The sequence below is a fragment of the Globicephala melas genome, chromosome 19, assembly GCF_963455315.2.
Source record: "Globicephala melas chromosome 19, mGloMel1.2, whole genome shotgun sequence".
NCBI classification, from domain to species: domain Eukaryota; kingdom Metazoa; phylum Chordata; class Mammalia; order Artiodactyla; family Delphinidae; genus Globicephala; species Globicephala melas.
In genome coordinates, this window is record NC_083332.1 from 43,358,439 (window position 1) to 43,373,243 (window position 14,805).

The 14,805-nt window shown below is 38.5% G+C and overlaps 1 protein-coding gene across 2 annotated transcripts in view; it reads right to left on the reverse strand.

The window, feature by feature from the left end:
- NAE1 (NEDD8 activating enzyme E1 subunit 1) overlaps window positions 1-14,805 on the reverse strand; it is a 32,596-nt gene that overhangs the window by 7,184 nt on the left and 10,607 nt on the right. For both annotated transcript variants that reach the window (XM_060288440.2, XM_030863754.2), the window contains exons 2-15: window positions 14,586-14,689; window positions 14,436-14,496; window positions 12,694-12,724; window positions 11,881-11,952; window positions 11,561-11,640; window positions 10,858-10,967; window positions 8,859-8,968; window positions 7,869-7,931; window positions 7,412-7,475; window positions 6,449-6,540; window positions 3,930-3,989; window positions 3,703-3,836; window positions 1,396-1,471; window positions 1,117-1,156 (exon numbers count right to left, since the gene is read on the reverse strand). In XM_060288440.2, the coding sequence (XP_060144423.1) occupies window positions 1,117-1,156; window positions 1,396-1,471; window positions 3,703-3,836; window positions 3,930-3,989; window positions 6,449-6,540; window positions 7,412-7,475; window positions 7,869-7,931; window positions 8,859-8,968; window positions 10,858-10,967; window positions 11,561-11,640; window positions 11,881-11,934 (883 nt within the window). In that variant the 5' untranslated portion in view covers window positions 11,935-11,952; window positions 12,694-12,724; window positions 14,436-14,496; window positions 14,586-14,689. The remainder of the gene's footprint in view (window positions 1-1,116; window positions 1,157-1,395; window positions 1,472-3,702; window positions 3,837-3,929; window positions 3,990-6,448; window positions 6,541-7,411; window positions 7,476-7,868; window positions 7,932-8,858; window positions 8,969-10,857; window positions 10,968-11,560; window positions 11,641-11,880; window positions 11,953-12,693; window positions 12,725-14,435; window positions 14,497-14,585; window positions 14,690-14,805) is intronic.

A 14,805-nucleotide genomic window follows, 5' to 3' on the forward strand; every position in this document is an offset into this window, starting at 1 on the left:
GAACACAAGTTATCTTAAATTCATGTCCTTGGCATTACAACCAGTTCAGCACTGACTACACAGGTGCTGGCACTTCTCTGAGCCTCAGTTTTCACTTGTGAAGTGGAGATATACTGTTTACCTTTGAGCTGTTCTGTGGATCAAAAGTGTAACTGTGTACAGTACGTACCAAGCAGAATGCCTGATAGGGCTCAATGAATAGTAGTTTTTATCATTATTATGGACAAGCAGTACTGAAGGAGAGTGTTATACATACTGTGCTCTGAGAATATGTAAGGCTTTAAAAAAAATAAAAAAAAAAAACTTTGTATTATGGAAATTTTCAAACATATTCCAATAGAGACCAGAATAATAAACTCTCAAATACCCAACACATCCAGCTTTTAATCTGGTATCATATAATCTAGTAGCACAAACACTAATGCATAAACACGGTGTAAGATTAGTAATGGAACAAAACATTGAAACTAAGCCTAAACAAACATGTTGAAGAGTCTTAAAATGAATAATTTGGATAAATAATTTTAAGGATGGGTAACACACAAAATGTAGACTTTTGCAGAAACTAGGGGTCATAGCTACAGGGAAAAATCCTCAGATGGCATGTAAAATAGATTTTATTACTCTTAAACTAACTCTTAAATTCTCTGGGCCTACTCAGGAGTTATCAAGAAGACCCTGGGAGCCTAGCCACTCTGAAACTAGATGGCAAAATTCTTAATTCTATCACAGTCATTTAACACTGATCGAAGTTAGTATTTAAACCAATACTGTCAATGTACATGTGACTCAAGACTTCACACCCAAAGTCTTCAGATAAAACTTTCCCAAGTTATTTAAAATGAGTAAGCTGAAAATAACTGTGTTACTGATAATTTTCAATTAATTGATCTTCATGTCTTTTTAGCATTAGATAAATATGCTCTACCTCTGACCAGTCTTAGAATACCCTCTCCATTTATTATGAGAAAAAAAAACCTTACCCAATAATTACCTATGTCAATACCACTGAGACCATGGAAAGTTTTTAATTTCAACCATTTAAAATTGCTGGGAACATTTCCCATGGCACATTTTTATCAAACAAAATAAGGAAATTAAGTCAAGGTGACTTACAGAGTAATTTTAATTCTTTCTCTGAAATGGACTCTGGTGCCTGTAAAGAGATAAATGCAGATTTTGCTCCAGTATAAAAGCAGATTAACAGAGGGTGCAGCACAAAGCCCATCACTATGACAGGCCTTTTCATTAGCAGGTAAGTGAGGACACCTCTAAAGAAGCTTTGAGGCAGTGCCACACCTTCTCTCTAAGCCTTTTCTGGCTGGAGTTACATGATGCAATCAGTCCTATATGGAGCTGTACTGTCCATCAAAGGCAGTGTGCCTGGCAGCTTACCTGGCCTATAGACTGAAGCAATTTGGCAACGTGATTACCCACAGCAGCAGCATCTTTCTTTGCTTTTTCACGGTAACTGGAAAAGAACAACAAAAAGCTACTATTAATGAATATTTAAATTACCAAATTTGGGGACTTCCCTGGTGGCGCAGTAGTTAAGAATCTGCCTGCCAGTGCAGGGGACACGGGTTCGAGCCCTGGGCCGGGAAGATCCCACATGCCGCGGAGCAACTAAGCCCATGTGCCACAACTACTGAGCCTGAGCTCTAGAGCCCATGAGCCACAACTACTGAGCCCACGTGCCACAACTACTGAAGCCCGCGTGCCTAGAGCCCATGCTCCGCAACAAGAGAAGCCACGGCAATGAGAAAACCGTGCACCGCAACAAAGAGTAGCCCCCACTCGGCACAACTGGAGAAAGCCCGTGCGCAGCAACAAAGACCCAACGCAGCCAAATATAAATAAATAAATAAATAATTACAAATTTAAATCTCACCATGAATCAAACAAAAAATGTCTTTCCCTTTCATGAAAAAATACTGATCTGAAAACACATCAAATGTGACAATGCCATGGAAATTCTACCAGCACCTGTTAGTGGTTGGTGATGGATTCTTGGATTGCACTAATAACCTAGGCTCCCTCAATACTAACTTAAAAACTGCCCTTCTAGAGAGATCCATGATCCATGCTTCTCTGACAGAGGACCTAACAAAATATGTTGCAAAAGAACACAATCTCCTTGAAGTCAAGTCCAAGGAAAGTTAAATACTTCAAAACTGTCCATCTACAAATTCATGTAAAACTTTTAAGTCTATTTACATTTTCACCCTCTAGAGATGATCAGTGTTAAGCTGACTACCTCTGATATGAGGTCATAATTCTTTTGTCCTCAACTGACTTTTCCCAAGTTTTAGGTAGTTGAACTTTTAGGCTAGGGCAATAAAGATGTGTAGGAGAATGACTGAGATGAAGCGTACAATCTGTCTAGGGAAGAGAGACCTTCTCTGTGTGTCATTATCTGGCCCCTGAAGAAACAAGGCCAGTGGCCCTGGATTCATCAGCACCATGCCCAAAGTACACAGGGTAATATCCATTGAGACCTGTCCTTATGACAATCTACCTGGGTTCAGGCTAGTGATACCTGGATAGCAGGTGTCTATCTATAGTCATGAACTCTTTAAATTATGAAAATTAATGACAAAAAATTCATCAAAACTAAAGACTTCAAAGTTTTAAATTACAGATAAAAGAGAGTATAGGGCCATGGTTAAGAGTATAGAGGTGAGTTGCATAGATTCAAATCTTGGTTTTGCCATTTCCCAGTTGTCAGACCCTGAAAAAATTACCTCTACTATGTCTTAGTTTTCTCACCTGTAAAACTGGGACAATAATAGTATCTCTCTCATAGGGCTACTGTGAATACTAAATTAGTTAATACATAGAACAGCTGACAGCACAGAGTTAAGTGCTCAAATGTTAGGTTTTATCTTGAAATATGAAAAACAAAATCTGACCCTTCAGGGGGTATATGGGAACTCTATACTTTCTGCCCAATTTTGCTGTGAACTTAAAACTATTCTTAAAATTAAAATATGGGCTTCCCTGGTGGCGCAGTGGTTGAGAGTCTGCCTGCCGATGCAGGGGACACGGGTTCGTGCCCCGGTCTGGGAAGATCCCACATGCCGTGGAGCGGCTGGGCCCGTGAGCCATGGCCGCTGGGCCTGCGCGTCCGGAGCCTGTGCTCCGCAACGGGAGAGGCCACAACAGTGAGAGGCCCATGTACCGCCAAAAAAAAAAATATATATATATATATTTTAAAAATCTGCCCCCTAAATTTTTTAGCTTATTTTTATAAATTTATTTATTTTTGGCTGCATTGGGTCTTCGTTGTTGCACATGGGCTTTCTCTAGCTGTGGCGAGCGGGGGCTACTCTGTCGCGGTGTGCAGGCTTCTCATTGCAGTGGCTTCTCTTGTTGTGGAGCACGGGCTCTAGGCGTGCAGGCTTCCATAGCTGTGGTTCGCAGGCTCTAGAGCACAGGCTTAGTAGTTGTGGCGCACGGGCTTAGTTACTCCGCGGCATGTGGAATCTTCCCGGACCAGGGATAGAACCTGTGTCCCCGCATTGGCAGGGGGATTCTTAACCACTACACCCCTAGGGAAGTCTCTTAGATTATTTTTAAAGTGATAAGATTATAACAGGTTTCCATTTGATTTCTGATTTCTGGTAGACTGATAAAATATGTTCATCTCTAATATAAACAGATTGATTTTTCTACTACACAGTTTGAAAACAGGTGACTTACACATTTTGCAGTTTTATATATTTGCCTGAATCTGCAATCATATCAGGAATTGTGCCTCGAACAGGTAAATTTCCTTGACCCTCTTTGGCCACAAATTCCTTTAAGGCACGAGCTAAAATCCAAAATGTCGGAGTCTAAAAGAAGCAAAAAAAATTAATATTAAGTGACATCTGAATTTGACCCAAAGGTTAAGGTGTCATTATTTTTACTTTTTTTGTTATTGTTACCTGTTTGGTGATATTTATGCAGCGATCATCATTAAATATATCTTCAATACTGCTTGGGATCTAACAAAGGAACAGGAAACATTTACTTATAAGAATTAATATAAGTTCACTTTTATTTTCACTGCCCACTTTAACTTCCACTGCAATTTTCCAAACAAGTTCAAATACAAACTTAGACTTTTATTCAGAATCACCACCAGATGGATTTATTGGCGAAAGAGCGAATGGAAGAAAGTCCCCTCCTGCCCACTGCTGTTAGCATTAAAGACTGACCTATTCTCTTACATCATAAATAGAGTAAAGAAGGAGCCTAAGTAAATCTTTTTATAGTCATATTTGAAGACAGAACAAAGATAACAGACATTAATACCAAGCTAGATTTGTAGTCCTTCATGTTTTTCCATCTTGTCAAAAATCTGAAACCCTTACACCCTAATTAGTGACTGCTGAAAGAGACAACCACTCTGACAGAAATAAGGTAGTTAAATCAAGGACGTTTAATGCTAGCAAGAACATCATACATTAATAAAAACTATAGATTTCTTAGGCTTTGATTCTACTGTTGTGTGGAAAATAGAACTTTCTTACTGGTAATTCCTAACTGCTCTCTCTGCTTCCACTCCCAGTCCCCTACAGTCTTTTGACCTCACAAGAGCCAGAATAAGATTTTAGAAATATAAATCAGGTCACTCCATTCCCCTGCTCAAAACACTTTAGTGGCCTGCAGTGCCTTTATGATCAGGCCCTTTCTGCCTCTCCAAACTTAAATCCCTCCCACCTCTTTCCCCTTTGTTTACTTCATTCCAATCACAGTGGCTTTCATACTGATCCTTGAACAAATGCCAAGCATCATCCCACTTCTGGGCCTTTGCACATGTGCTTCCTTGGCCTGAAAAGTTCTTCCTCCAGACCTCTGCATGACACTTCACTTAGGCTTCTGCTTAAACACATCTCTTTGAGAGTCTCCCTGGCCCCTCCTGATCCCAGACCTCCTCTCCATCATACTCTACCCCTTTGTTCTACTCTAATTTTGTTCACAGCACCTGGTACATTTGTCTGTTTGCTTAGTTCACTGTCCCCCAACCATGAGAACCTTGTTTTTTTTAATTGGGGTAAATTTTACATTCAGCAAAATGTACAAATCTTTTTTGTTTGGGGTTTTTTTTTTTTTTTTTGTGGTACGCGGGCCTCTCACTGTTTTTTTGTATTTTTGTTGTGTCCATTATAACTTCTTTTTCATTTCTAATTTTATTGATTTGAGTCCTCCCTTTTTTCCTTGATGAGTCTGGCTAAAGTTTTATCAATTTTGTTTATCTTTTCAAAGAACCAGCTTTTAGTTTTTTTTGTTTCTGTTTTTGTTTTTGTTTTTTGCGGTACACGGGCCTCTCACTGTTGTGGCCTCTCCCGTTGCGGAGCACAGGCTCCGGATGCGCAGGCTCAGCGGCCATGGCTTACGGGCCTAGCTGATCCACGGCATGTGGGATCTTCCTGGACCGGGACACAAACCCATGTCCCCTGCATTGGCAGGCGGACTCTCAACCACTGCGTCACCAGGGAAGCCCCAAATGTACAAATCTTAAATGTAAAATTCAATGATTTTTGATAACTATACACATACTTCTAACCATCACCCCAACTGAGACACAGAAAATTTTCATTACCCCAGAAAAATGTGTGATTCACAGAGCACACGCTTTTAATCACTCAGCAACACTACCTCATTGTCTCCAAAAAGTATGTAATGACACCTTGAGTGCTTTCCTAACTTGAAAGGTAGCATTTTTTCCTGTTTTAAATTATAAGAAAATTCTGGGAACTCCCTGGTGGTCCAGTGGTTAGGATTCCACACTGCTAACTGTTAGGCCCTCACTGCTGAGGGCCCAGGTTCAATCCCTGTCAGGGAACTAAGATCCCACAATCTGTGTGGTGCAGCCAAAAAAAAGATTAAAAAAAAAAAAAAAGGATTAAAAAAATTATAAGAAAATTCTAACTTATACTACCAGTTGTATTATTCCAAAGTTCCCCAAAAAACTCACTGGCCAGAATTCAAAAACAAAACAAAAACAAAACAAAGGGCATCTAAACTAGGTTATCCTCCAAGTAATTTTTAAGGTATACAATGTCATTAAGAACATCTTCCAATATATCCAAATAATTACTGTCAAAAGCAAAGCAGGGTAAGATTTAACTTTTCAGGCAACACTATTTTGGACCAGCAAAATACCACCTTCATTATATAATTCCTACCCCAAAACACTTATTATTCACAAATCATGTACTTCAAACAATTAATTTATATAAATCACTGTATCAAATTATATGCTGAAGCACTGAGATCCATTTTAACAAGGACAATACAGAATCTTATTAAAAGAATATTCAAGCTGTATTATAGATATTAACTTCTAACCAACTCTACAGTTTGAGAAATATTAAACTAAAATTAAAATCAACTATTTCACGTATGAGGACTTCAGAAAACACCTTTCATTTGTGAATACCTCATCAGCTCTTAATACCTGAGTTGTATTTAGTGCTGTGTTCACATTTTTAATAGCTTCTTCAAAATTCTCTTCATCTTCCGGAGCCCCATTTTCATTCTTTAGAATTCCTATTAAAATAGAAATTGATTAGCAAACAACAGCCCTTTTCTTTTCACTCTTTCTCTCCCCCCAGCATTATGGAGATAAACTTGTCAGATTCTGAAGGGAGGACTGGATACTGAACCTTAAGAAGAAATATGGCTAATCACTAGTCATTCTTTTTTTTTTTGCGGTACGCGGGCATCTCACTGTTGTGGCCTCTCCCGTTGTAGAGCACAGGCTCCCAACGCGCAGGCTCAGCGGCCATGGCTCACGGGCCTAGCCGCACCGTGGCATGTGGGATCTTCCCAGACCGGGGCACGAACCCGTGTCCCCTGCATCGGCAGGCGGACTCTCAACCACTGCGCCACCAGGGAAGCCCACTGGTCATTCTTAAAACTACACAAGGAGTGGCTCCTTAACCTCCCGAGGAAAATAAAATAAAAGCCCATGATGGGGGCTTCCCTGGTGGCACAGTGGTTAAGAATCCGCCTGCCAATGCAGCGGACACCAGTTCAAGCCCTGGTTCAGGAAGATCCCACAGGCCGCGAAGCAACTAAGCCCGTGCGCCAAAACTACTGAGCCTGCACTCTAGAGCCCACGAGCCACAACTACTGAAGCCCGCACGCCTAGAGCCCGCGCGCCTAGAGCCCGTGCTCCTCAACAAGAGAAGCCACCGCAATGAGAAGCCCGTGCACCGAACCGAAGAGTAGCCCCCGCTCACCGCAAGAAAGCCCATGTGCAGCAACGAAGAACCAATGCAGCCAAAAATAAACAAATTAAAAAAAAAAAATCTCATGATGGCATCATCTGACAAAGGTGTTGACAGAAATTCAATAAACATTAGCTTCAAGCAATATGCTTTTCAAACTTTATACATTTAATCACATCCCATATTACCTTGTCTAATCAAATCTCTGAAGTCTTCTTTTTCTTTATACGTTTTAGGTATTCGTCCATTTGTCTAAATTGGGTTAAAAAAAATTTTAATCTAGTAAAAACTCAAAATATGGAAACTGAAAGTCCAGTTTCCCCCTATCCACATGAGATTTCATCAGCAAATCTATACCTTGGTGAAATCAGCTGACTTGATAGAAAACAGAAACTGTGGGCCATTTCTCTACATTCATTCCCCACTGCCAGTTTCAGAATGACATTTGTTCAAATTTCATTTTGTTAATAAAAATGTCAGTATCAAAAGAGAAACTGCTAGATTTAAACTAGCAGTTTAAATCAGCTGCCCTATAACCACATGAGGAAAAAAAATCAATGTCCCACCCCCTCCAATGAAATTCTTTATAATAAACTGAAAAAATACAGTCATATATGGAATTTCTTTTTTCAAGAAAGGACATACTTCACTATACCACTGTGCTAAATATTTAGCTATGATCACAATCCATGGAGTGTGGCTATGGTCCTAAAAATAAAAGAATCAAAGGAAATATCAGTATTAGTTAACATTAATTAGTTAACATTTATTTTTCACTATACCATATCATTTTCAACAAATTCAACAATATTTATTAAATTCAATTATTCAACAATGTTTACATCTCTCAGTATATGTGGAATAATGAATGAAGGAAAATGAACTGGGTTAACAAAAACTGCTTTACAAAGATTTTGAAGGCAGTGTCCAATTTAATTCTAATAAGGCAGGTATATACTATGATTGTCCCCATTCTACCATTAAGAAAACTGTCTCAGGGACTGCCACCCAAAAATAAAGCTCAAGTATCCTGATTTCAGATACCAATCCTAGACTAAGGAAAAGGGATCCTTTCTGTGTTTTCTGATGAACCAAATACCTGCATTTAATTAATGGGTCGTCAGGGGGAAAAAAATATGTGTGTGTGTGTGTGTGTGTGTGTGTGTGTGTGTGTGTGTGTGTGCCTTAAATTACATGGCCTGTTATAAATATCATTATTTCTATAATGAAATATGCAGTTGCCTTGGTAATTCTCAAACACTAAAAATAAGTTTTAAGAGGAGTCAATTTCAACAAACACCACCCCAAATTCAAACTGTTTTAAAAAGGACATCTATTTGTTTAGGAAAGAGCCATGAAGAGGGCTTCTGGGATATGTTAATGTCCAATTTCTTGATCTGGGTGTTGATTACACATATGTTCAGTTAATGTACTTTTCTTCAATAAAAAAGTTTTTAAATTTTGGGGAAAGATAGATTTATTCAAAACAAATTAGGTACAATGTTGTTACTATGTGACCTGGATGACGGAACTATGGAGGTTTATAGTATTTCCTCACTTTGTAATTCAAAAACCTTAGGTTGAAAACAAAGTTTTAAGTATACCTATAAATGGAAGATCACACACACTACCAACCTTTTTTTCCATATGATCCAAATCATAAGACTGAAAATGTTCTCTCAGTTCAGGAAATGGCTTATCCAGTCGTAGATCCTCTAATGCATTATCTGGATGAGATTCTATTACTGTGAAACAAATAATCCCAAAAGATAAACTTACTTCTTTAGCAATACTGCTGGCAGTACATACATTATAGGAACTTAGGAAATCTGTAATTTTGTGTGTGTGTGTGTGCTACGCGGGCCTCTCACTGTTGTGGCCTCTCCCGTTGTGGAGCACAGGCTCTGGACGCGCAGGCTCAGCGGCCATGGCTCACAGGCCCAGCCGCTCCGCGGCATGTGGGATCTTCCCGGACCGGGGCACGAACCCATGTCCCCTGCATCAGCAGGTGGACTCTCAACCACTGCGCCACCAGGGAAGCCCGGAAATCTGTAATTTTTAAATGGGCATAGGGCCTACAGGTTTTTCTCATTGTTTTGTTCATTATTGAGTTAAATTTACATATACATATAAATTTGTATTTTACTAAATGCACAAATTTTAAGTGAACTATAGTGGTTTTTTTTTTTGGACTATAGTTTTAATAAAAGTAAAACCAAGATTCCTTTAGTGAAGAATTTTCTTATTACAATTGGAAAAGATCAAAATAGGTAAAATTTGCACTCCGATAGCACCCAACAACCTACCCTTCCTCCGCCTGTGGTCTTCAACAGACAGCATCACCATCCACCTAGACCTCTTCCCTAGAAATGTGATGGTCTTCCCTGACTTCGAGCTTCCTTGGCCCAGTATCAGTCCCTCCCCACATCCTGATGTCACTTCATACACAGCTCTCCACATAGGGGAGCGTGGGAAAGTGTGTAGTTTCAGTGAGTGTTTAGAGCTAGGCTCCATTCTGTCACTTGCTAGCTGTGTGACCTTAGGCAAATAGCTTAATCTCTCTATGCCTCAGCATCCTTATCTGTAAAAAGCAGATAAAACAGTATCAGCCTTACAAGGATGTTGGAAAGATTAAATGAAATAATCCACATAAAGGCAGGCACACAGCTAGCAATGTTAACCTTCATTACCATCTACCCCCTCTTCCCTATCCTTATAACATCTGCCCTCAGTCAGGGGCTCTCTCTCTGTCTCTCTCTTTCTCTCACCTAGACCACTGAAAATCTCCTAAAAGCAACCCTTGTCTCCAATCTTTACCCCTTCAAATCCATTCATTCTCCACCGGGTTTCAGAGTGACCGGTTTAAAACAAAATGTTTGCCTTGTCACTTTCCTACTTACAACTCCTAAATGACCCAGCACCACTGCCAAAAACTTATCCTCAAAAGCCACTCCTTAGCTGCCCAGGCAGATACCACTTTTCAGTGATGCTACCAATGCCAATGACTGTCATTACACTAGCAGAGTACCTGGCTCAGAGCAATGCAGGAGTACTGAACGAAAACTTTATATGATGATTTAAGATTAAAATTTTCTAAATAAAGGGACTTGAACTGATGCAAGCCTGCCTATGGATGAGTTCAGTCTCCTATAAACACTGTTTCCTTGGAACAGTAGTTAGGTAAATGCCTTGCTTGCTGTGTGCAATTACACCTGAACTGGGGAAGCCTAATGCCTGTATGAGAATGGAATAGAATACTGGTGGGGGAAAAGGTGGCATATCCTTTCTGTGTCAGTGTAACCCACATACCTTGGCTCTTACCTGTGCCAGACGTACATGCCCTATGTAGGTTAGGAGGCAAAAAAAGCTAGGTATTTGCATAGCTGCTGGGCCTCCTAATAAGATGAAGCAGCTGCACCTGTTGTATCTCCTGCTTTGTATCCTTCTATAATGCTAAGTAAAGGAAATACAAAGATTAAAGCCTACTGATTCTGACTGCCACTTTGAACGTGTAACCAGAGTTGAGCTGCTACAAATTTACTCTGTGATTTAAAATTGACTTTCTAAATTGTCAAGTTCCTAAAATTATAGCTAAAGCAACCAATAGGAAGCCCCATATGTGCAACAATTTTACCTGGATGTTCTTTTATAATGATCCTCATATAACCAACTAGTCCATATGTCCTACAGATCAAAAGAGGGATTTGGGAACTCCAGAGGACATCTGCTAAACGTAGTAATGTACTGTAAAAGAAGGCACAAAAGATAAGAACATAAGCAAATGGAAACATGCCAAATGTGAAAATGCTTTAAAATAAAGCAACTTTCTTACTAAATAATAAATGCAAAGGTATATCTATTGAATTTACATAAACAGCATATTTACATAAACATATGCTGAAAAGCAAGAAATTCCACAAGGTTGCAGTCTCAAAGAAAGTATAGACTAGAGAGATATGAAAACCTAGTCCTTTGTATTAGGGAGAATGCTACTGAAAGACATCTCCTAAACATTTCCATAATAAAGAAGAAAATATTTATAAAACCTTTGTATACAGCGCCAAGCACTCCCTATAATTAATTCTAACTAGTTTTTTTTTTCACTAAAAAAATAACCAATGTTCAATTTAACTGTTCTAAATATATTTTTTTTAAAGTTTCACATCTCAGTATTTTTCTCTTCCCTATCTTTTTAGTGCTGGAGATCTATAAGCACTTCTAATTAAAGATTTCTATGGAGTTTAAGAATTGTAAGGACCACAAACTCTGCAGTGAAAACAAAACCATGCAAATCTAATAAGAGATTAAAATAAAAACAAATTAACTTAAAAATTTACCTTTCAGGAAGCTGAGTTGCAACCACAATGGTAAACCTACAGAAAAATGAAGGATCATTGTCTAGAAGGTTTTCTGGACTCTAAATAGGACAGGGGAAAGAAAACCCAACAATTTGACAATCATATTAAAGATGACAGAAACAGTTAAGCTACTTGAGAACAAGTGAGGTAAATGCTAGACTCCAATGTTAAAATAATTCAACTCTCAACATAAATATACAAAGATTCAAAATTCTAAATTCCTAGGGCTCTGAATTACTAAAAAATTAAATTTCTGACCAGAAATAATAATGTGTATATATATACATATATATATATACCTCTTCCACAAAATTCCCAGAGACATCGTTATTTAATTCTTGTAAGAATTCCATGGCGGCTTGAGCTCGGTTCTTTTTAAAAACAAAACATTTTACTTGAATTAGAAAAAAATTTGGTTAAAATTAACCCCTTAATTTACAGATCAGGCAAAAACACTGAAAACAACCCAAATTCCATGCACAGATATGACAACTCTGCTTTACATATTGTGTTTAAACTGGGACTAAACCAGAGTATTACTTAAAACAGAGCTTAACCATCATTATTCAGAATTCTTAAATGCTTACATGACTTGCACTCTACTTTTCTGATTAGGCAAATGACCAGAAAACCCTGGGGAGCAGGTAGGGAGATTCTGAGTCAAGTTGAGACTTACTCTAACCTCCCACATTTACAGTCCTGCACATGAGAGGTCAGTCATTAAAGAAACAGTCATTTCTATTCAGAATACTACACTAAGTTGACCCATATGGTTTTGTAAGATTTTTAATATGAAATACAAAACTAAGACACATTCTGACTAACTCTTGGTAAAAAAAAATCTTCTTAACCAAAATACTCCAACCTCTGAACATTAACATCACTGAATATTTAACTTTAATACAGGATAATAAAAACACGAATAGTACTTCTAAGTTCTTAAACTACCAAGCATATAAAGATTTACGAGATCAGAAAAAAAATGAGATAATTAGCTTTTTTCTCAGAGGAATAGTAAGCTCTTTTAAAGTAAAGCTTTTCAAACAATCGAAACACAGTGGCATCACTAGATGTTCAAATACAACTATATTCTATAACAAACTGATTTTTACCTTGCCAATACTGCTTCTCTGAAGGAAAAAACTAAAACAGAATAAAAACAAATTTAATGGCTTCTCTGACTATAAAGGAAAGGTTATTTGTAATACCAGGTGCATTTCATTCACAGTTTAAAACAAACTATATTTTAATTTCAGACTGTAACAGCCTTCCTGGAGGAAGAAAGCTGGATGAAACTTGTAACCAAAGACAGGCTAATAAATCAATGTTACCCAAAGTATGTACCACAGAACATGAATGTCACAAAATGCTCTGAGAAAAGGGTTCCCGGGCTTTAAAAAATTTGGGAAACAACATATGTTATATTCTCTCTTGGAAATTCATAATATATGTAATACGCATGATGTTGAAGTCTTACACTAAAGAAATGTTTAGTTTCATTTGACCCATTTCCCAAACTCATTTGACCATGGAATCCATTTGCCCATTTAACAGCTACTGACCACACTTGGGAAATGCTGCATTGAATAGTCTGCTTTTGCAGGTAACTATAACAGATTTATTCAGGCTTCCTCCCACACATACCCTTGTTGTGCCCCAAGGTCCAGATCTGAGTCTGCTGATCAGAGTCAGGGTACCCTTGGAGCACAAGCTCAGCAGCTCCACAAGAGAAAGAAACCTCATTCTGTTCTAACCAACCAAGCAAGCAAAGATAAAAGAACTTTTTCTTTATAGATACCAATAAAAGGGTGTTGTGGTAGTGAAACTTGTATTACCACCCAGAGAAAAGATAACAAAGCTCAATGTGAACCAAATTCTGATTTCCCTTCTATTTACTCATTGTTGTTGTTTACTGACAAATATAATGAGAGACCCCAGACTCCAAGTCCCTGAAAAGGCAAGCATGAAATCCAAATTGGGGAATGCTCTGAAAGCCTAAATATGATCATCTTTAAAGAATGATATGCAGGCCATCTTTAAAACAGCATTTTTAGGGCTTCCCTGGTGGCGCAGTGGTTAAGAATCCACCTGCCAATGCAGGGGACACGGGTTTGAGCCCTGGCCCGGGAAGATCCCACATGCCGCAGAGCAACTAAGCCCGTGCACCACAACTGGTGAGCCTGCGCTCTAGAGCCCGCGTGCTGCAACTAGTGAAGCCCACGCACCTAGAGCCCGTGCTGCGCAACCAGAGAAGCCACCGCAATGAGAAGCCTGCACACCGCAACAAAGAGTAATGCCTGCTCGCCGCAACTAGAGAAAACCTGTGCACAGTAACGAAGACCCAATACAGCCAAAAAAATAAAATAAATTAAATAAATAAATTTATTAAAAAAAAAATGAACAGCATTTTTACAGACAGTGTAGTGTAGAAAGAGATATACCTGGACTAAGATTAGAAGACACCACAAACAAAAGGTAGCTTTTACTATCTTATAATCCGAAAATACAATTATTGTTAATTATATACTAACATCTAGGAATCAATATAAGGACTCAGGAAGGATCCAGATTTCACAAATAAAGTAATAATGACTACCCTTTTTCATTAATAACAACAATAAAGACAGTAATGATGGGTATCTTTTACTAAAGGCCTATTTGCCAGACACTGTGCTAGCACTTTACCTATATTAACTCACTTCATCCTTGCCATGATCCTAAGCATAGGGACTATTTCCACCTGGAAGTTAAGTCACCCTGATTGAGGAGTTGAAGCTGGAATTCAGGCCTTGCTCTCCCATGACAAGGCACTGCCTTCCCTAACATGCAGGTATTTGAAAAGAATAGAACATACTTATTTCCAGCATCTTCTCCGCTGACCTGATTTCCATCAATAATCGTAAATGAACCAATACCTGGGAGACAAAACAAGAGTCAGTCAAGAATATATATTTCTAGCTCAAAACCTTAAAGAAGTAAATTTACAACAACAAAAGTATAATACCTGGTAGCACCAAGTTTTTAAGAATTTCAGTTCCTGTAGCTGTTGCATTTATTAGGCAAACATGAGCAGATTCTAAAGCCTCTTGCCCATGATCACCCCACAACCTACAAAAGAACACACAAATTTAACGTTTTCAAAGCTTTCATGAAAACACAACTTTATTTGAATCATGATCTTTGATCTTTAAAGTGTTCTCGTATAGAATAACTGATGTGACAAC